Source organism: Pezoporus wallicus, unplaced genomic scaffold (genome assembly GCF_028554395.1).
Source record: "Pezoporus wallicus isolate ANWC-B61680 ecotype Strahan unplaced genomic scaffold, APGP_CSIRO_Pwel_v1 contig_5552, whole genome shotgun sequence".
In the NCBI taxonomy this organism is placed as follows: domain Eukaryota; kingdom Metazoa; phylum Chordata; class Aves; order Psittaciformes; family Psittacidae; genus Pezoporus; species Pezoporus wallicus.
In genome coordinates, this window is record NW_026640754.1 from 5,403,401 (window position 1) to 5,426,289 (window position 22,889).

Consider the following 22,889-nt stretch of genomic DNA (forward strand, 5'->3'; position numbering starts at 1 on the left):
GAAAAGACTTTTAAGATCATCTAGTCCAACCATTAACCTAGAACTGCCAAGTCCACCACTAAACCACGTACCTAAGTACATCTACACATCTTTTAAGCACCTTCAGGGGACGGTAACTTCAACACTTAATTGGGCAGCCTGATCCAATGCTTGATAACCCTTTCGCTGAAAATTTTTTTCCTAATATACAATCTAAACCTTCCCTGATGCAACTGGAGGCGATCTCCTCTTGTCCTATTGCTTGTTACTTGGGAGAAGAGACTGACACCCACCTTGCTACAACCTCCTTTCGGGTAGTTATAGAGAGTGATCAGGTCATAGAATCACAGAATGGTTTGGGTTGGAAGGGACCTTCAAATGTCATCTAATCCAACCCCTGTTCAATGAGCAGGGACATCTTCATCTAGATCAGGTTGCCTGGAACCACATCCAGCCTGGCCTTGAACATCTCCAGGGATGGCGCATCCACCACCTCTCTGGGCAACCTGTTCCAGTGTTTTACCACCCTCATTGTAAAGAATTTTTAACTCGCATCCAGTCTGAAAATTTTTCAAGAGTGCCCTTTTCTCCAGGATAAACAGTCACAGTTTTCTCAGCCTCTTAAGACTTGTGCTCTAGACCCTTCACCAGCTTTGCCACCCTTCTTCAGACATGCTCCAGCAACTCAGTATCCTACTTGTAGAGAGGGGCTCAGAAGTGAACACAGGATTTGAGGTGAAGCCTCACCAGTGACAAGTACAGGGGGACAATCACTTCCCTAGTCCTGCTGGTCATACTGTTTCTGATACAGGCCAGGATGCCCTTGGCCTTCTTGGCCGCCTGGGCACAAGCTGGCTCATGTTCAGTGGCCGTCAATCAGCACCCCCAAGTCCTTTTTCTCGGAGCAGCTTTCCAGCCACTCTTCCCCAAGCCTGTAGCGTTGCATGGGGTTGTTGTGGGCCAAGTACACGACGTAGCCCTCTGCCTGGTTGAACCTCTTACCATCAGCCACAGCCCATTGATCCAGCCTGTCCAGATCCCTCTGTAGACGCTTCCTACCCTCAAGCAGATCAACACTCCTGCCCAACTAGGTGCTGCCTGCAAACTCACTGAGAGTGCATTCGATCCCCTTGTCCAGATCACTGATAAAAATATTGAACAGAACTGGCCCCAGTACTGAGCCCTGGAGAACACTACTGGTGACCAGCTGCCAAACGGATTCCAACTGGACGTCAACTCCACCACCACTCTTAGGGCATGTTTGGGCCATCCAGTTTTTTATCCAGCAAAGAGTACACCCATCCAAGCCATGAACAGCCAGTTTCTCTAGGAGAATGCTGATGGAATTCAGCAGTAGGAATTCAGTAGTGTGTAGTCCTAGGCAGCACACAGCAAAACTCACTTTAAGCTATTCTTCCTTTGCTTCAAATGCTATGAATACAATGCCAGAGTGGTCACACCAGCTGGCTGGAAAATGCCTAGGGAAAAATAATGATGGAAACCCCAGCCTGGCATCTTCTTCTAGGTTAAGAAAATTTGTTTGGATCTCTCTATTCCTAATGAGTGGAGTTACTAACAAAGTTGTCAGAAACTCTCCTACTACATTAACTCCGAGTGAGAGGTATTTAAAGTGTAATGCTATCAGACTTGCACATCTTGTCTGCTTCACTGAGCCATGCCAAACTGTGTTCCTATGAGACGCTCAGAAGGTTATGGTATCTGACAACAAATGCAGGCTGCTTCCAGATAATGCTGAAATTCTTATGCTCTTGAAATATAATCCACTCACAAATGATTTTAATTATCTATATATCCATCTACCTTGTCTTTTCAAACCATCGAACTCGAATAGCTAACTTCTAAAGCCTAAACTGTTTGCACTACTTGACCAAGGACTGACTTACTGGCAATTACACTACGTTTCATCTCGTAGGGAGCTTACAGCATCTGCAATATCTGCATCTGCAGATTATAGCATCTGCAGTCTTCTATTCAAAATTGATCATCTAACAAGCATTTGCCAGACCTTCATGTAAGCAGCACTTTAAATATTTTATTAAGCTCTAGATTACAAAAATCCGGTGAATCATGCTAATGTTTTAAAAGACTAGCTCTGTTGTTTTTTATTAAATAATTCAATTCACTTTTTAAAGCAAATAATATTCTACCTTTACGCTTACACAATATATATTTCTGTCTGCTTATTCAATATATGCTGGTATTAAAAAGTGTAGCTCATCTTAACATTTCAGGGAGGGAAAAATTCATTATGTAGCAAATCTAAACTGCAGACTTGTAGGAAAATACAAAGCTGTGCTATAAACTAATTCTTGGATGCAAAGAGAGCTGGAAAGTCCCCTTATTTCCCAAAGGGTATACAGTTTATTTAAGCTTCCACCCTTAAAAGAAAAGACAGAAATACATCATCAAAAACATCAAAGATGTCAGCTCAGAAAACAAGCATGAATAGAAGCAAAATCATCACACTTTTAACTCTGTACTCCCTGAGCAGCAAGTGCTGGTGTGCACCTGCTGACATGCAGCTTTCTTCCTCCTCAAGTTGAGGGGAGGATTCATATCAAATACGATTTTCTCTGCGCTGACGCATCCTCCGTGGAAAATAAAACTGAAGCACCCACTACCAAATTCAGTAAAAGGGAAAGCAGGAGGGGGGGAAAAAGTGATAAAGAAGCCCATGAGTTAGACAGAAAGATTAAATTGACTGAAAACTGTGTCTTCAGAGAAACTGAGATAGATAATCACAACATTCAAGGACAGAAATGCTGAGACCATAAGCCCAAATACTTCTGATATGAGAAAGGCAGGTGTCCAGCAACAGAATGCGATTTAGAATAGCTTTCTTTATGAAAGGATGTGTGACAAAAACTTTTGACCTCGGTTTAGAAGGAAATGGATACTATGCATCAATGAATGCAATACAGCATAAACACGTCTGGAAAGCCCTACATTCCAGACTGACAGATGCATAGATATTATACAAATAAACTATTCCACATTACTTTTAAATAGATTGGTCTCAATTTGTACAGAATTATTGCATAATTTTAACATTCCCGATATAATTTTTACATTAGATATATGATTCTATTTATTTATTTATTTTTAGTTTATGCTGAAATTGCATCACCTTGCAAAAGATTCAGCATGATCTGTAGCTATGATTTCTCTGGGTTTGGGTATCACATACAGAATACCTTGTATGTACTTGGGAGACATGTGGAAGAGCCTAACTTACCATTCCCAGCAACTTTCTTGGCAGCATTTTTGTCCTGTTTTGAAGTATTTCATACAGCCCAACCCATGGCTACATGAAATATTTTGCCATGAATTTCATGGCAAATATGTCACAGTGTACTAAAAGTCACACAGGACTTTTACAAAATTTGTACTAAATACAGAATTGTCAATAAGGCCCACCCAAATTCTACTGAACTGCTGCAAGTACATCAGAACATACATCTCATTTTATCACCTTGCCAGTGAGATTTAAAGGCAGCTATTGTTATTTTGCGCAACCTTATTATTTAGACGATGACTGCTGTTGCAGAATAATTGCCAGGCCATATGCATATAAAACAATGAAACATTCAACACAAGAGCTACAATACAATTGATCCAGAATAAAAATTTATTTAGAATGTATGTGCTTAAGAAATCTAAATTCCTTCCTCCCAAATCTTTAAATCTTGTGTACTGATGTATACTACCAGCACTTGAAGAATTTGGAGCAGAAAAACGTCTCTTAGCTTGGTTATGTTTCTGAATAGAGAAATCCATCATGGTCAGTAACAAATGTCCTAGTGCCATTGCAGTATAGATTTTCTTGCAGTACTGTCTCCTACGCTGCCCTACATGCTGTTTGGTCAGTTCCATGATGGTATTAATGATACAAGGCTCTTCAGATAATTACAGACCACTACTGAAGACTACTGAGCAAGAACAGCTATCACATTCAGAAGACTGCACTACAAAAGGAATTCAGTGTTAAAATTGTCTCTGACCCATGCTTTTGAAGGGGGTCTCTTTCTAAAAACAGTGTAAGGGGTAGGATTCCTGCAAGCATATATGCAGGACAAGAGCAAGTTAGTTCATTCCAGAAATTGTGGAGGATGATTATCTTATTTGATAGATAACAGTTACATGTGCAAAATCTCTGTGTAACTGTAACCAAATAAGCAGAGTCAGGATTACCACAGTAGGGCAGATCACCAGGAACAACACCCTCTCTGAAAGTGACTAGCACAAAGGGGGGGGAGGAACTAACAGTTCACTCTTTCTTTATAATCCAAAACTCATGCTTGCACTCATTCTTGTGGTGTTTTGTTCTGCAGGCATCGTGTCAAAAATTTATTTTCTTCTATCAATTTCAGTTTAAATACAACTGATTGTTCCCTTGTTCTTGTATAATGAGTATGTGCTGTTTGCACTACAGTATATAAAGACAAATTTTTTTTATAACATAACTGTTTGATTAATTGTATATTTTTAGGGTAAAACATACAAAAGCATTAAAAAGTAATTGCCTGAAGCAAAAAAGCAAAATTGGGCTCTTTATGGATCAGGCAAAGGCAACCACGGAGTTGAGGAAAGCTATTTTCAGATCCCTGTTGTTTCAGTGCAGAATGTAACAAAAGTGACATTTTGAAAATGAAAGAACGGAAAATAACTTGAGGAGAGGTGGAAGAGGAAAGAAAAACCATCCCTAACGTTTTCTGCATTTGCTTCTTCTACCTGTAGTTCCCAAAAGGCCCCCAAATATTTAGGTATATTCATGGCTCTCTAAGAATTTCTTTCAAGTAATTAACAAGTCCACTAAACTGCTATATTTGACTCATCTGTTCTCCCTGCAATGTGAGAAAAACCCTGTACATACTAGCAATTACCAACACAGGAAACCAATGATGGCTCAAAAGATCACTGTACTTTACTTGACTCTTGCAGCCAAGGCAATACCACTCTGTTTTCAGTATTCACAGGTTAAATGCTTTATAAAATGGGCACACCAATTTTTACATTGTGGATCATAGGTTAATCTTCCCTCCCAACCCAACTGAAATCTGCCAGTACCCAACTCCATTAAAAATTATTTGTCTCTAAGGAGTGTTGAATTTGTGGACATTGTCATCTGAAATAAGGCATTTGTAAATAAGGACAGGCAAATGGTCTTATCCATTCTGCTAAGGTCCTAAATCTGTTATCCTGGACTCACTTGAAGGCATTAAGCAGTAATATCTACACCTTAGACATCTCGAATTTGGAACACATCGATCTGATTTTCATAAGTGGAAAAAATCCTATCAAACCCACTTTGAACAAATGCAAGTTGAGTGAAATGTAAGTTTTAGTGCATTTATTTTTTGGCAACATATTCACCTCCCAGGACCAATACTTCAGGAGGCATGACTTCTCTGCTCAGAATTCTATAGTACTCCTAATGACTTGGTTTTCATGCTTAATATAATGGTATTATTGAATTTCTGGGAATAAAGACTGTAATTATTCTGTTTTGTAATGAATACAGCTGAGATGTTTGCTCACCTGACCAAAACTCAAGATACCAGATGCTGTCCAAAAAAGGTCACAATTTATCATGTACCTGTCTGGAGACAGCAGCAATCAGTAATTCTGCTTTTCAAAGGGGTTGTTGCACTTTCTGCAACAGTTCAGCAGCCCCAGAAGGCCAATGTAAGCAAGACAGACAGAAGGGTAGCTGCAGTTTTATCTTTTATTTTTGTGACGGTTCAAAGGGGCATAGGAAAGTCAGACAGAATAGACTTCCAAAGTCTGGGGGCTCTCATTCTCTACATCAAACACATCATTATTGACACACGCAGAGTTAATGCGTTCCTATCTCTGTGTGAAGACCTACCGTTTGATTGACTATTTCCATACAAAGAAATTAATTCATCTTAAGAAAGTACCTTCCAGAGAAGATTAATATATCCAGCTGCAGCTATTTTAGTTTGCTCCAACTTCTCTCATTCCATTTTTTTTTAATTTATGTCTCTCTGACTTTCCTTAATGCAAACCAGCTGAACTTTTCTCTCCTGGGAATAGACTATCATGTTTTCTGTTTGTTGACAAACCCCTTACCAGATACATTAACTGTCAGAATCAGTAGAAAACCATTAACTGTGGAAAAAACGGTGGTCCGAGATCACAATCAGTCAGTGCACTAAATCTACTGACTGGTGTGCCCCCTGTCTGCTGACAGACCCTATTCATGCTGGATTGAACTGGGTTCTCTGAGCGAGACCATGACCCTCACTGCCACTTGACATTAGAGAGCTCCACCTGGTTCACTAATGGATAGATAACATCAATAAATCTGATTCCTTGCACTGAGCTGAGGAAGCAGATGGAAAGAGAAGATTAATCTCTGCTGACTGACATTATAGGGAAGATGTAAAAGATAACAGAAATTACTGACTAGGTCTCATATAAACTCTGGTTCACTGATGCATGAGATCGGCTTTCCCAGTAGGCTCCTGAAGGAATTCGATTTTTGTTTCTCTATGAACACTTTATGCTTGTCTTCATCTTCTGTTAACATTCTTCTGAGATGAAACCTTGTAGCTGGTGGTGTTTGCCCTTAGCATGGGCTTATGACTAACTTCCACAGAACCATATGGCTGCATTTAACATAAATCCAAATGAGCACAGAAACTACACTATCCTGAAAATTTGTCTCAGTTTATTTTCTGTGCAGAATTGCAATCAAAAAATTGCTTAGAAAGAGATAATATTAATTTCTGCTTCATCAGAGCCAGTATTAATACTATCATAATCCTAGGAAAAACACTGAGATCACATCAGATCAAACGATGATCGAGTTTGGAGGAAAGAAAGAAAGAAAGCAAGAAGGAGAAGAGAGCTTTTATCCATACGCAAAAACAGAGGAAACATCTGTGGGAATAAGCTTCTGTGGAGATTAGCTTCTTCTAACAGCTTATTCAAATCTTTCAAAAAACCACTTCATATATGGCAATACTTACTTGAGTTTGGGTGGGTTTCCACTGAAGACCCACTTTCTTTACTAACTGAAGACTAAAAGCCAAGAAAGAAAAGAAGTACTACTAGGGCTGCAAGTGCCTTCCTCACTGCTTTTGTGTTTTTTCACATATGGCCTCCAGCGGGTTACTGCTCCACTGCTGGCTGCTGCTGGTGAAAAACTGGAGAAGTCAGGCAGAGCAACCTGAACCTGAAGCTTCAAACAGCAATTCAGACATGACATTATCCCAGCCTGTTGTGCAAGCCACCAGGACATGGTGACTTGAAGGACTGGATACTGACAAAAGCCCCAAACTTCCTCTCTTTAGGTGTGCAAGAATAAATCTTGTCTTCTGTAATGCACCTACCTTCTTTGTGGTGTAAAAAAGAATATAGTGGTATCGCATGTAGAAGGCACCTGTAAACATCCCATTATTTGTTCCTCCAAAGTCAGACTCAGGCAGATAATTCTCTCCCCCACAGAAGGAGGAGTTCCCTTCTGTGATATGTAAATGCAACTCTAGGATCAAAAGAATTAGTATGATCAGACACCTCTGCTGAGCCTGCTCTTTCATGCTCCTCTCTCCTATACTGCACTCTGAGAAGATGAGCAAGGGAAAGAAACAATGCTAAGCCACACTCTACAGAAGTGAGCAGAAGAGTGTGATGCAAAGAATAACTCATAGTGCTGGGAAGACAAGCAAAGAAACCTGCCATAATTTTAGTTACACATACTCTTCCTTGCAGGATTGTCCCATTACCTTCTTTCAGGAGAGACTGGAATTAGACTTATGTATTGCTGAAAAAATATCAGTATCTCCTTACAGGCTTTTTCTGGGTCTCTCAGAAGACTAGTGCATACACAGACTTCCATGTAGATTGCAGTAAGTGACCTGGCTCTCAGTACTGTTGGCGACACTCACTTCTGAAGCAGTTGGAGTGAACCTGACAGCCTCATAGTGCACTTTCTGATACTGTCAGTGTTCATGCTATTCCAGTTCTCCTCTCTCCAAAGGAGAAGAAAGCAGTGGAAAGCATCCAAATTTTGCAGTGAGATCTGGAAATGTTCATGTGAGTAGTAACAATTCATACTACAATTCCGCATCTTGTTCTCCGGCCTTCTAGAATCATATCCTGACCAGTTCTCAGAGATGAGGCATTCTAATCTTGGCCAGTTCTTGACTTGAGTATTGAATAAGTTAAACTTCACAGGAACAAAATCAAAGAAAGGTAGGGCACAAGCACTCCTCCAATCTCTTTTACTACCCTTTCTGCCTTCATAAAGCTGAAAGAGAACAATTGCTTTAGATGTCTCAAAAGGCACATGAAGGCGATCTCAAAAAGCAAATGTGGTTTAAGGAAGACTCAGGGCTGCATTATTTACCCACAGATTAATTTAGAAGTTGGAACAAAGGCTGAAATTTCATCTGCAGCTGAAAGACCTGAGTGAGCTACTGGACATTTCAAAAGGATATAAAACCAGAGGGAAGTTAAAGAAGTGAAGTATTATTCTGCCAGTGATAAGTTCTGATTCTGCCTCAAGCAGCAAGCAGGCTGAAAGTTTCCATCATAATGGATCTGTGAACCATAGTTCACTTACTGATGTCCGTGGCTGGGGTTCTCTTCCAATTGAGTCTGTGATAACCCATGATGAACTCTGTGCTGCCACTACTATGCTACCAGCAGTCACTCAAACAGCCAGATTCATGTCACGACAGTGACAGCACTCATGACCCCTCAGCTGCAGCCACTACCACCAGCTTGGCAACTGTGCGTGTACACAATGGTAATACCTGTTTTTTAGTCCTTATTGTTTCCTGGTAAAAACTTGTACTAGCATACATTCTCATATGCAACATGCCAAGATTTATAGACTTGAGAGACCACCATTCAGCGATTCAACAAGACAGAGGGCTACTCCTTGTGCCCCGGAGAGGGTGATGCTTTAGCTTTAATGGTACCCACTTCCCATACACCTTTTTGGAGCTGGACTTCTCTTTGTGCAACCAGCATTATAAGAGATGCTGGATGCTGGTACCATACAGCCTTTACTTTGTCATGGTGCTTGGTATGATTTTTTTCAACTGTTTCAATGTGACAGAAAGAATTTCCAGAATCTGTTCAAATTTGGTTTTGGTTCAGCTTGAACTGCACTGACTAGGATGTCAGACTCAACTGCAGTTATGAAACTGTAGAAAGACATCAGCTTTTAATTTTGTAAATTTTGACTGCTTAAGTTTATGCTGATGACTTTTTTTTTTTTTTTACTAAAGTAGTTTTTTGTTTAACTTGTGAATTTTTAAGGCAAGTTTAAAGAAACTTCAGAGACTGCATTGAAAGGCTTCTTCTCAGCGTAGGGCATCACAGATACAAAATTTTTGTTTTGATTATTTCTGGTTTCTGTCATTAGCAGAGCATATGCCAGCAGCCAAGGTTTCTCATAATCTTGAGTCAGTCTTACAAGCGATGAGCTGCATGCTATTTAAAAGGATTTCACACGTAATCACAAGCAGTAACGGACAAGTAATAATCTTGGTGTCCATCCTTTCATCTTTCAGCCTCTAGTCCTCTTGCATTTTACCTAAGTCCTACCTTGCCTAACTAACCATTTTCAGTTTCTCCTTCTGGACTACTCCATCTACCCATTTGCATACTCACTCCTACCCTTCTTCTGCCCAGTCATTTTCACTTTTCTCCTTTACACTTTGCACTCCTGGCTTCTTCCACTCTTACATTTAATTCAGTATGCCCTTATAACAACCTGACCTCTTTCAAACTCAGCTGTCCTGAACCTTTTCCCCAAAGATGACAAAATTCCCCAGCCAACCTCCTTGCAAAGAATTCTTATTTATATGCAACAGGAAGTTTCCAAACTCTAACCCTGCAAAAATATAAATTTTTCAGAAAATTAGGTGACTCTGCAGAAACAGAAAATGCTGGGAAGCTTTATCTGTAAGAAATACAAATATGGTCATTTGCTGACAGTGACACTTGTTTTTCAGATTTCACATCTAGATAACTTGAGGAGAGGACTATAAGGATAGGAAACAGAAAAATGAACTTTTTACTTCAAACTAAGCTGATTTGTCAACATGTATACTAATGTATGTTTACATCTTAGAGATAAGAATAATTGTATGAAGTAAAGCTAACAGTACGTACCATTAAAATACTCTCAGATTTCCAGCTGTCTTATGATAATTAATACACTGTGCACAAATCTTTCAAAGCTATAAACAACTACTCTTTAGGTCTAGGCCTATGAATCATTAGGATTTCTATGCAAAATGCCTATTTCTATTACCATTATTAGCACTAAAATTGTCAAATTCATTAGATTTACATTGTCTCTGTGAGCCAAACAAACTAAACCATAGTATATCATAAAGTAACACACACATGACATGAAAACAAAGAAACAAATATATAATTATTCTAGCTGTGAAACAGTATGTTAGTGAGGTTGATAAACTGAATCTTCATGCTGATAGCATGTTGTAGTCTCAAATCTATTATGCTTTGGAACCAATGTGTTATTATCTCTGGACAACTTTCACACCAGGAGGTGATCACTGCTAGCATAATTTAAAAAATGAAGGGATTACAAACAAGATAAATTTCATTGTATTGTTACCTGAATTAGTACCAACCAACAGGAATTTCATGTAACATAGTCTATTTGCTAAAATACTTGCATTTGGTAGTCCCATTACAAACATGTAAAGAATAAACCAGGCATGATTCTATTAACTCCACTTCAGCAATTATGCATTTGAATCAGTACTGTATGGTAATTGGTCTACAGGGAACAATAATATTTAGTTTTGTTCTTTTTTAATACAGTATGCTTACATTTTTACTTAAAATATATTAGTGTCTTCCAGTAACTATCTGCACTATTTTTGAGTTTGCTGATAGTGATTAACTGAATTTAACATACCATTCTCCTCCTGCTGTTAATTTTAATTTGTGGCTAAGTGAAGGTTTAAGAAGCAGATCAATGTACAGTGTCAATGTATTTTACAGTTTAATTAGTTATTAATGGATGGATGCAGGTCTCATTTAATCAAATAGCACCTTATCCCTTTTATAATATTAAGAGTTACAATTAGCAAAACAGAATTTGAACATAAAGCTCTATTTGTTAACACAGTATAAAGAAAAAATGGTAAATTTATGATTAATAATTCTTTACTAAAATTTAGCATATTGCGCTGATTAGCAGGCTGGAACTCATAGAGCAATGGCACTGCTTTGTCAGGGTTTTTTTTTTGTGTGGATCAGAAACCAAGTATACTGATATGGCATAAGAATGCCAAAATATAGCTCAAATATAAAGACAGATATTAACTACAAAGTTAAGCAGATATGGAACAGTGCTGTAAGATAAATTTTATTGAAATAAATTGAAATATTCACTTATCTGGAATTCTCTATTTCTAGTTATACATTTATCAGCAGTTCCAATTTCAAAATAGCTAGTAGAAAACATTATAGATTAGATACATAATTTTCTTAAGTTCTATGATTGGTCATTCCCTATGCTATATGACTATGTCATAATATTTCTAAAACAAACATTTGATAAGTAGTAAATGTATTACAAACTAAGGCTCAGATCTGGCAAATATGTAATCATGCAGTTTGCAACAGCTTTCAGAACCAGGTCATAGAGAATTAATACAACCTGTATTCTTATTTTCGTAAGTGAAAGCAAATAAGATCTGGCAGTCAAAGTTTACCATTTGTATTTATCACGAGTCAGTATCAGATATTATCTGAAGTATAATTTTTTAAAAAATCAGATACAAAGATGAGGAAGTCTGTTTCAGATGTTTTGACTATTGTCACCAAAATCTTCCTTCAAATCACATTTTGCCTTCTGTGTCAACAGTTATCATCATGCAAACACTGAGAGTCACATACCCATAACTGCTATCGTGATATGTTGGAGAAAACACATCCATCTCTATAAGGTTGTCATGACCATTTGCAAGGACTGCTTGATTTCCTAATTCTCTATACACAAAGATACAAAAAAATGAAATTAGAGTGGCAATTTCAGTTTAAAGAATGGGATGATCCCACAAAAAGAATGTATTAATTCTGTTGCATAACTTTCTTTTTCTACAGATGTGCAAAACTGCAACTGCATTTTAAATGTGAAATTTATCTGCTTTCCATGCTGTCCCCTGAACCACATACTGAGTTGTAACTTGAAGACACAGTATTACAAGGCTACCATTAGGTGGTTACTACCCTTTGGTGATTGCTTATTTATGTGGAAGACCTTGAATAAAATTCCTGGCTGCTGCCTGTGGCAAGACAGGCTTAAAGACTGAGCAGTGCATAGTAGGAGATGTTGTTTAGCTGAGGCTGGGCCAGAGATGAAGTAATAGAAGTGAACTATTAACAGACAGTCTCTTGCTGGCTATCTGGCACAGCCAGTCAGCCAGAAAATATGCAGAGGGCTAGCTACCAGAGTAAGTGGAGATCTCATGTTCTGCAAACGACACTGCACAGCAGTCAGGGAAGGAAAGGAAAGACCACAGACTCTGGCTCTCTTCAGGAATGGCGAGAAAATGAAGTGGGGGAAACAAAGCCAGGCACTATTTTGTTTAGAACTGCATATTCCTTTTCTCCTACCTAAAACAGGCAAAGTTTTGGAAAAAAAATTTGGATCCATGCTTACTTCAATAGCTGCACATCTCTGAAGAGGTGAATGATAAACTCAAAGAATACTGCGCAAATACGACTGAATTTTGGACTACCATTGCTTGACTAAGAGACAGGGAACAAAATACACAGTGTGGACAAATTCCAAGTATTCATGGCAACAGAAAGGGATTTTTGAGCAGAAAGGATGCCAGTGAGATCAAGCAAAAATCTAAGGATACTACTGACATCAGTGGAAGCTCACAGGCCCAATGTGCTAGGATTTAAACACAGATGCTTTGTGAGCACCAACTGCATGAGCATTTTAAAAGAAAACAACTTTTTAATCAACTTTAGCCTTTCAAAACAATACTGGTTGTTTGATTTCATGAATGTGGCTAACGTGCATATACTGACCCCATAATTATGGCACGCCAATCTTATTCATGCTCTCAGCAATAGAAATAGTCCTGTTTCCTCAACTTGGAGACCAGCAGTGTGGCACACCCACAATGACACATGGGATCTTCAGAAAAGCAGGACTTGAACTCTATCCTCAGTTTCTGCCTTTAGTTTGTACTGTTCCTTCTCACTATAAGTAAAATGGCTAAACAAGTCCATGTGTGAAAACCTGGAAGACTTACAGAATGGAACAATTTTGAATTTGATTAAACCAGATACTGTTATAGTGGGTGGAATGCATAAAATAGCTGCTTTGAGCAGACTTTAACCTCTGGCAACACTGTGCTTTTGCAGACAATCAATCAGCCTCTACACAAATTGATTTAGGACTTCTCTGGAAACTATCAACACCATTTCCACACCTTAATCGATACTGAAGGTGGTAGCTTCATTGGTAATTCACCCCAATAAAGATATAAGGGTGTGTTCCTCGCTCTAAAATCTTTGCATTCTAAAATAAAGTTTGGATCAAGACTGCATAATGATTTTCATGGAACACATTCTAGGAATTGTTTTGTCTGTACCACTTCTGAGACATTCTAGTGATTTAATTAAATCCTTCAAAATGCTGAAATATTTTCCAGCCATCAACTATTTTTTCAACCAGTTCCCTCTTTCTTCTCCTTAAAATTACTAGATAAGTAACTGAATACAGGAATACTCGTTCTATTTTTAAGCATAAGTTAGTGGTAAGAGAAGACTGAGCAGTACCAGTATAGACTATGAAAAACACGTGACTTTCTTGTTTATTTTCTATAAAATACTCACAGTCTATCATATAAAATACAGCCATCTTTCAAAAAAAATTGAAGTACTTTATAGAGCAAATCAAGAACAAGAAAAGCTCTTTGATTCATTGACACATTAGCACAGATTCTGAATAAAGTTATATAATATTATCAGATTTATTCCTTGACTGGAATATGTAAATTTCCTCTTGCTGACAAATTTACCTTAGACATTCAATGCCTCAGATTAATGAAATATTGCATGAGAAATGCTCGAAGAGATGCTGCCAGCTTACTTTTTCCAACAAATTTATGAATTCTAACCTACTTTTCCTCTGCACATCTCTATAATATGTAATTGATTGCGCTTTAGCAAAATTCTGTACATTCAATATTTAACAGAGAAAGCATTTAAAGCATTGATTTACTAAGTATTTTTAAGTATCAGTAATTTAGAGCCTACTAGAATGCAAAGCCATGAGAATGTAACTAATGATCCTGGCGCACAAGAACTCATTACTAAAACTAGTAGGTGAATAAAATCTTTAAGACCAATGATAAGAACCCCCCCACTAATATTTAATTACTTAATCATCATTTAAGATATTCAGACACCCGACACATAGTCATGCATTTGCATGATTTTGGCTTTTCAGCCAGTAGTTCAAAGAACAAAACCAAAAGTTATTCAAAATATTCCCTGTTTTTTTATTTCTTCAGAAGTTAATACTGTTCTACGGTGCTGGCTTCTCCAGCAGATCTACTGCTGCTACAGCTGAACCTAACTCATAGCAGGCTGGGGAAGAGTCAAACCGTAAAAATCATTAAATGTCAAATGAAAAGATCCTTCAGTTTGCAGAAAATCTGCAGGAAATATTTTCTTTTTTTTTTTTTTTTTTTTAAATGTATATTTTACTGAGCCCCAACAGAATTAAGACAATTTCTGCCACTGCTCAGTAACGTCATAGTCATTTAAAGATGGCATCAAAGCTGAAGTAACATTCACGTAACCAAAGCTGCAGTTTCAGCCCCTCATCAAATTTTAAGAAAATAGTCCTTTTATATTTAGAAAAACACATCAAATGGAATTTCTGTTGTATGTTATTGATCTGTCACCTCACAGTTCATCCACTTAACCAGTAACAGCTATGCTTTACACAAAAGCATTAACTCTATACAGAGCCAAATCGCAGAATATTCCATTAAAATACAACTGAACCCAATATTATGAAATATATATTTCAAAGTCACTTCCATTACTACTGCAAAACGATGGGGACTAAAACCTCTCTCAGGCTTTGCAAATATATCCCCCTCACCTACATGCACATACACAAACCCAGCCTATTCACTACTTAGTTATTCATCACAGCAAGCTGTAGGTCATTTTTACCCCCCCATCACCAATATGAGCCTATATAGATAGAAAGATAGCTATGCATATATGCTGACATTTGCATTCTGCACCTCTAAATGGCTGTCATCTAAGTCAGATGAAAAAAAAGGCAAAAAAAAAAAAAAGCAAAAAAGAGCTTACTATAAGCATAAGCTAAAATATTGCCAAAGAGGAAATAAACTTTCTTTCAGGCTGAGAAAAGGATGAAGGAAAAGACCTATCTCAAAGTTGTTAATACAGTTGAACTGAGCCTAAGAATCACACTCAGTAGGAAACCTTAACCAAAAAGGGAAAAATCAATGACAAATAAGATGGGTTCTTCACCTTCAGAGTTCCAACCAAGTGAGACTATTAAAGAAACTACAGTAGGGCTCTGTCGGTTTTTATGTGAAATTTCCACATTTCAGCTCATTCACAAGCGTTCAAAACTTGAAGACTCAAATACCCTTACCTTTTCATCAGAAACATTTAAAAGATGAAAAGACTACTTGGCAAAAAATACTTACTCCAGGTTGGAACTGGCATTTAAGTCTTTTTCTTCATAAACACGATAAAAAAAAAATGGCAATAGAAGCAAACATCAAGGACCATACGCATATCCTGAAGATTAACCAGTGTCTGGAAAATGTCATACATCCTATTCCCACTACAAACTTAGTTCTGTAAGAAAACTCCTTAATGTACTGAATTGTCTGAGTATGATGAAATCCCTTAAGTTGGAATCCTATTCCACAATGTCTATGTCTCATAAGCAATACAGGAAGGTACAACAAAACTAAGAAAAGGAAGAGCCATTCCCAACAGCCTGACAGAAGATCTGTGAGAACAAATCTATGGGGACAAAACTACCTAATAGAGAATCTTAAGGTCACATATGTTTTAAATTAGTCACAATCAGATGAACTATCTTTACTTTGCTACAAAACATAATTTAAAGGGATTCAAAGAATGAACTGAAGGGATTTAATAAATATTTTCAAGAATTACTGTCAGGTTCAATACAGTTATAAATGCTCAGTTTGATGACTAAATTGGAATATTATGGCTTTCGTTAATAAAAAATTAGCGCTGATTGAGTGTTACATGAGTATTAATTAATCACTGTAGGTAAACTGAGCTCTGTGCCAGTAAGTCCTATAACATTTTTTACAGATCAATCAGCATCATACATCATTCTGCATCTAAAGAAGCTAGTGTCACCTTTATATTAGCTGCTTCTTTCCTAGAGCCAGTTATCAATTCTAAAAGACAAAAAAAAAATGAGGACAAATTTATCATACCAGAACTGAGTTCTTTCATCTCACCAAATCCTAGGCAACTTTAATAAACACCTAGCCTCACATGGGTATTTCTTTAAGGAGACAGAGTACAAGAGCTAAAAAGTATTACTGAAAGTTCCTCGACATTTGATCTATATGGCAACCTGTATTTGACACATAGCATACCCGGCAAGCAAGGCAAGGAATTTCTTCCAACAGTCAAAAGTCACAGATTATGAACAGGAAGGAAAATGCTTGTATGGAAAAATTAATATACTTTTTGAGTCCAATCACTCTGCAATAGGCATTGTAAGGGAAGAGAGTGTCACTGGGAATTTTAGGGAGCAGACAGATTTTTTAGTACTGTTTTGTTTGCTGAATGAAGGGAAGTATTTGCTGCTGGTCATCTTTCATTGAGTTAAATGTTTTCTTTAGAAGTGCCACAGTCTGTAGCAGTACCTAAGTAATTACCTGCTTTCCAGTGGCGCATTACTGCCAAGGACCCAGCTGTCCTGCAGCTGGACTGACTCAGGTGTGGTTTGCAGCTCGGCGGGCAAAGCAGCCGGCGGGGCCGGACTCTGATTCCTCCTATTTGTCAGTGAGTTTCTGTTAAGTGAGGTGATGGATGGGTGATGCTGTGCTGAATGTTGCTTGTGAGAAGGTGGCAAAGGCTGCAGGGTCGACTGGCCTTGGTTATTTGGAGGTTGCTCTAAGAAGAAAGAAAATTAAAGCTCGTTATACACCATCTCAGCATTTGCTACAAGCAAAGCAGAATGAGAAATTCAATATAATCCTATCATCTAATATATTTGCATATTATTCTATTAGCAGACATCAGTGACATTCTCTAAGAGCAAGTTTACCCTTGATACACCAAGTTCTAATTAATATACAACAGATGGCAAGATTGCTTTTGGTTTTAATTTGTTTCTTTTTTTTTTTCAATCTGGTTTTATTAACACCTACAGAAAATAGCATCTGACAGATCCCCTAATGTGCCTTTAGATTTCAGCTTTTTTTAACAGACCAACCCTGAAATTAAATGGGTAATTTCAATAGAATACAAAGGTTTTTGAAATGCATATAATCCCTATAATTATTTAATGGAGTTTTTTTAAGCTTTATTTAACTGCAATAAATTATTGCAAGCTAGTTGCTAAACAGCAGTAGGCTACTCTATTTTAGTGCATTTCAAATAAAGCAGATCTGCACTATGATCTACTAATAGATGCTAAGTATTCTTTAGCAGAAGGTCACTCTGTGAAGCAGATGTTGCTTCATGGATATTTAACAGACTGAATCACATCTGATTACAACGTCAGAAGACTCATATACTTAATGACCGTCACATCCATTAGAACACACACAGAACAGATTTTCCAATTTCACACCATGCAATGTAACTACAGTTTGGAGTAAGCCACAGGTGATCAGAGAGTCAGGCCATCAAAACAAAAGGAAGTTGGTTTTGTTTTTTTTTTTATATAACCAAAGTACACAACACCCATGAAGCTTAAAACCAAACCTCAAACCAGTAGAACCCACAATCAAATACTTCCATCAATGTCAGGTTTTAGCAATCTTTTCTATAAAATCCATAGTAAATAAGTCATAAATAGAAGACAAACCTTGCTATACAACACAATAAACACACAAAAAAACCCCCTCAAGACACTTCAGCATGATTTAGCAAGGACAGATGACACTTAAAAATGTAACAATATGTAATTCAAATTGCAATCTATTTCATAAGCTACTGTAGGAGAACATACCTCATAATACAAATGCAAGTCTTAGGCAGAGCAGAAGATACAGGGCCTGAATTTTGCTCACACTGGAAAGGCTTTCACATAGTTTTTAAATTAGTTGTTTAATCTTTGCAAACAAATCCCTGTTTAGAACTGGTTATAACTGCAAACCGTTAGAAACCCAATAATAATACCTTGGTATGGATAACACAGGAAAAGTATTTCTGTTGAAACAGATGTTCTCAATAATTTACAAGTGACTACTATAAAAATAATTCAACAGTGAGCAATTTCTCAGGTCATGAACATAAGAAAATTTGAGAATGTTAAGGAATAGACGTGCTAAGCTTAAACAGAAAATCCAGCCTTCGGAATAATTTTCTTTCCAAGAACCCCATTCTTCTTTACAGTTCTCTTGTGTGGTCAATCCAAGTTTCGTCACAAACAGCAGCGATGCTGAATCTGTCATTAAAATAATGACAGCATTTACATTGCCAGTGAAGTTTTCAACACAAAATCCCCAATACATTGATGAAAAATTATCTTCCAGGAAGGATGCAGCTGATCAGCCTTGTCTTCACCAACACCGACACAAAGTGTGTCATTGCATGTGATTAAAATCACTATTGAGGGCTTCAAGCCACATTTCAACAAGCCAGCTAAAGGAAAGTTAACAGACTAACACCAGCAAAGAGTGTTTTCCCTTGTCTATGCAAAATTTTATCTGATTTAGATTACAAGCTATTTATTGGCTGGCACAGAATTAACTGTGGCCCTGTATTTTATAATATATAGGTATATGCGTACATAAAAATATATTAAGTGCACAAATGTCTGTATATTTCCATACGTATGTGTAAATATATACATGTACAAATGATAACTTACACAACAGAAAAAACAGAAGTGAAATTAAATAATTTTCATTTAGTTTTAATGAAATTACATAATCAAAATTGTCTAAGGATGGGACCTCCATTTTTGACTCTCTGGCCTGCCTAGCTCTGTTCAACAGTGTTGCCATGCTCAGAGCCACAGTGTCCTCCCCTGCAGCTCCTACCAGCTGAATTGCTATTCTGACATCCTTCTTACTCATTAATTTCTCCTCTCATTTAAAATCTCAGTTGAAAATCAAACTTTTAATCTATAATTTTTAGAACTACAGATCTTGCACCATCCATTGCTAAAGACAAAGCAGAGACTAAAATAATGTTCTCTTGCACAAAGGAGGATGTGTGCAAGGGGACGATGCCAGGCTTTCAGGCTTATCTCAGTGAGAGGTCAGACCTTCCCACACACTCTACAATGGGGAAGAGGGACAGTAAAGGCTCTGTAAAGGATATTTATGCACTCCCCAAATAAATGCTTAGATCTAGTGAGTACACCAATAACATGCTGGGGGAGTGAAACTGTACTCCTCAGCTGACAGGCCAGCTACTCAGTCCACTGTTTGGGATTTAGATTATTTCCCCAGAAATTTGCCATGACTTTACAAAAGCCGTTCTACTATATAGTGTATAAACATTACTGACACTGAAACTACACAGTAACATATAAAATAAATTAAGAGTTGCAGGATGAGCTTGTAACCATAAGCCACAGGCTAGAAGGGAGTGAGGAGAGCACAGCAAGTGCAACTTCACAGAGAAAACACATCCTCAAAGCCCACTGTCTCTCTCCATAACATGCTGGCAGGTGACATTTTCTAGTGTAAAGGGTGACTTCAATTGGCAGGGAATCTACAGCCTCCACAGAATCAGAAATGCCAGAAAAATCTGGAATGATTTACGCCTCTTCTAATTATGCAAGAGCTACAAGTAGAATTGTGCCTAACAAGATTAGATTTTCCATAAATCAATAGAGCTAAAATCTGTATTTCTTTGAATTTCCTCAGTCCTATATTGTTGTTCTGAATGAGAGATCACTGAGGAATGCTCTTTCGATACTCCCTTCAACCTGCCAGATTTCTTGAATCCACTGTTAACTCTGATTGCCACACAATTTCTTAGAGAAACGTCAATCTTGCACCAGCTTTCAGTATTACTGCAACTTTCACACAAAGCCATCAGTTTTAGGTAGTAACTCTCGACACCTCCGTGACCCTATGAAAGTACTCTCATTGCATATGCAAGGAAACTGAGGTATCCATGGTAAGCGATTCACACAGGTCTCCTGAGAAATCAGCATCCCGGCCAGAAGAGTACTGTTCTTTTGCTTTTCATAATTAAGGAATTTATAAACCACAGTGGGAGTTTCATGACACAGATACATACTTCATGAGCACTGCAACACTGGAAACTACTCCTGATAAAAATACTCCTGCATGTGCCACAATGGCCAAGATTCAGACCCTGTAACCCCTCCTTCCTCTCTATCAATCAGCTTGCTGGAAAATGGAAATCCTAGAGGAAAACAGTTCTTCCCTTGGTTAGTGAAAAGATGAGTGGTCCTGGGCCCTGGCTAGGGCCCTCACAACAAACCACTTAGTAGAAATTTCCTTCTTATATGATATCAGGAAGAAGAAAGAGCATTCAAATCTCATAAAGCACAAACACTACTTAAAAACTGCTGTAGAAAGCTACAGTTGCTTTGCTTTAATTGGATTTTAAATGCTATCCTAATTTATTTAATCTAAATGGGAAGGTCTGGTTTGCACTAAAAATAACCAGGTATGGGTACAGGTGGGCGAATGTCTAAAAATGCCAAATTTTAATTAAACCTTTCTTGTTCACTCTAGACCTTTATGACTGTAGAACCATCCCATTCATCTTAAACAGAAGATTTCTACAGCAAGGAGCAAACGTAAATTGACCCAGCAATCAGTTTGTGTGTTCAAGTTGCTCAGGTGCAACAAAAATGCCCCACGTTTTTGAGGCATTTGCTGCATAAGCCAGCAACAGATGATTATGCATGCAAACATATGTACAGAACTAGGAAAAGTCACAAGAAATTGGGTGCAAAGCTGTCTTACTACAGTTGCATGAATTTTTCAAAACATACTTAAATTGTTATTTACCCTAGGGAACCACAGTGAAGCAAAGCAGTCATTTCAGTTGTAGAGGTAAATTACATGCACTCTGTAGCCTTTTACAAAACCTTTTTCTTTTTTCTTTTTCAAAAAAGTAATTTGCATTTAATTAATTTTATCATTTAACTGTTACAGAATTTGAACAGCATATGAAAGAATACAGAAAAGATGCATATGTCAACGTAAAAAGTAAGCAGAGAAAGATGTTATGATAACTACTGCCATTTGGGAGAAAGGGGTTAATTCCGATGGAGAAAAGCAGACCAAGTATCCATGAAGAAAAGTAATTTGTTGCACAGTTTATGTGATAGCCTTTCTGTAACAGACAGATCACTGAGACCTGTCAGCTAGCTACTCATCTAGGAAAAAGAGGCGATTTCCATTTGATAAGGGTTAGGCTTTTTACTAGTGTATAATTAACATTAACTTTGAGTTTCCATGACAAACACAAAAGTGAAGACTTCCATTATGATATAAACATTTCAAATCTGAATATAATGTAATTCAATATCTATGTCTGTGAAAGTCTTAACTCTTCCTAGTCAAGTTGCTCCTTTTTAACACTCTCTTTAGAAGTCTCTGCCATGGTAAAGCAAATGCCCACAACGTGTACCAGAAGTAAGCAGCTGGAGTAGACTGAATGTTTTAGAAAACTGGTAACACAACATAAAACCTTTCATTTCCAGGTCACTGGTCCCTGGTCTGGCAGCTCTTGATTGCTTGCAGTAAAAGTAATTTCTGCAGAACCGGTTTGATTTCCTCAGTAAAACACTTTGATGGACTTGAAATTTTACCTAATTGACACATGGACGTATCTCCAAGAGTACGGTAAACAGAAGAGGGATTTACCTTGGAAATCCCTGCAAATTGTAGAAAGTGGTATTATGGCTTAATTAATTATTCCTAGAGCTCCCAAAGGAGTTCTTTTTTTAAAGTCCCTGCTTACAGAGGGTAAGAGGCAACCTCTACCGCTATGGCCAGAGCTCTAGTGATTCTGCACTAAAAATGCAAGTAAAACCAAGCATTCCGGTCTGGGAACACCTTTCATGAGAAGCTGTATTTAATTAATGAAAACAAAAAGAAGGTTATGGGTTTAGAGAATAATCATGTATTTTAAGTGTCCGTTTGCAATTAAACAGATCTGCCTTTAAATGAACCACTGCTTCAGTGTACTTTTTCTGCCAAGGTGCACATGACAGCTGCTGTTCTGATTGTCTTCTACAAGCTGTAGTGGCAATCCAAGATAACTAGCTGTATATGCTCATTTTGTGGTTAACCCCTCTAAATTTGTTTAACCTTCTCCATGTCCAGGTGAGCTGGCAGGCTCTGCCCTGCCAACTGCTTTAAGGATCCAAACCACACACTCAACACAAGGAATGAGATGACACAGTGCCTACCAGTACAGGAGAGCCCTTTCACTCTGATTTGAGTAACCTGATCTAGTGGAAATGCTCCTGCTCATGGCAGAAGGGGCTGGAACTGAACGATCTTTAAGGTCCCTTCTGACCCAAAACATTCTGTGATTCTATGATTTCTTGTCAGCCTGCACTGTCCTTTCTTGCTTGCTTTACAGTTAATGGACATACCGATGGAAGCAAAACTAACCTGCAGCTGCTGCTGCTG

At 37.8% G+C, this 22,889-nt stretch overlaps 1 protein-coding gene across 8 annotated transcripts in view; it reads right to left on the bottom strand.

The window, feature by feature from the left end:
* Positions 1-22,889, bottom strand: part of TENM3 (teneurin transmembrane protein 3) — an 830,895-nt gene that overhangs the window by 121,314 nt on the left and 686,692 nt on the right. For 7 of the 8 annotated variants that reach the window (XM_057420267.1, XM_057420269.1, XM_057420273.1 and 4 more), the window contains 2 exons: positions 16,962-17,199; positions 11,917-12,009 (listed from right to left, as the gene is read on the bottom strand). In XM_057420267.1, the coding sequence (XP_057276250.1) occupies positions 11,917-12,009; positions 16,962-17,199 (331 nt within the window). The remainder of the gene's footprint in view (positions 1-11,916; positions 12,010-16,961; positions 17,200-22,889) is intronic. The other variant, XM_057420268.1, reaches the window with a different exon arrangement.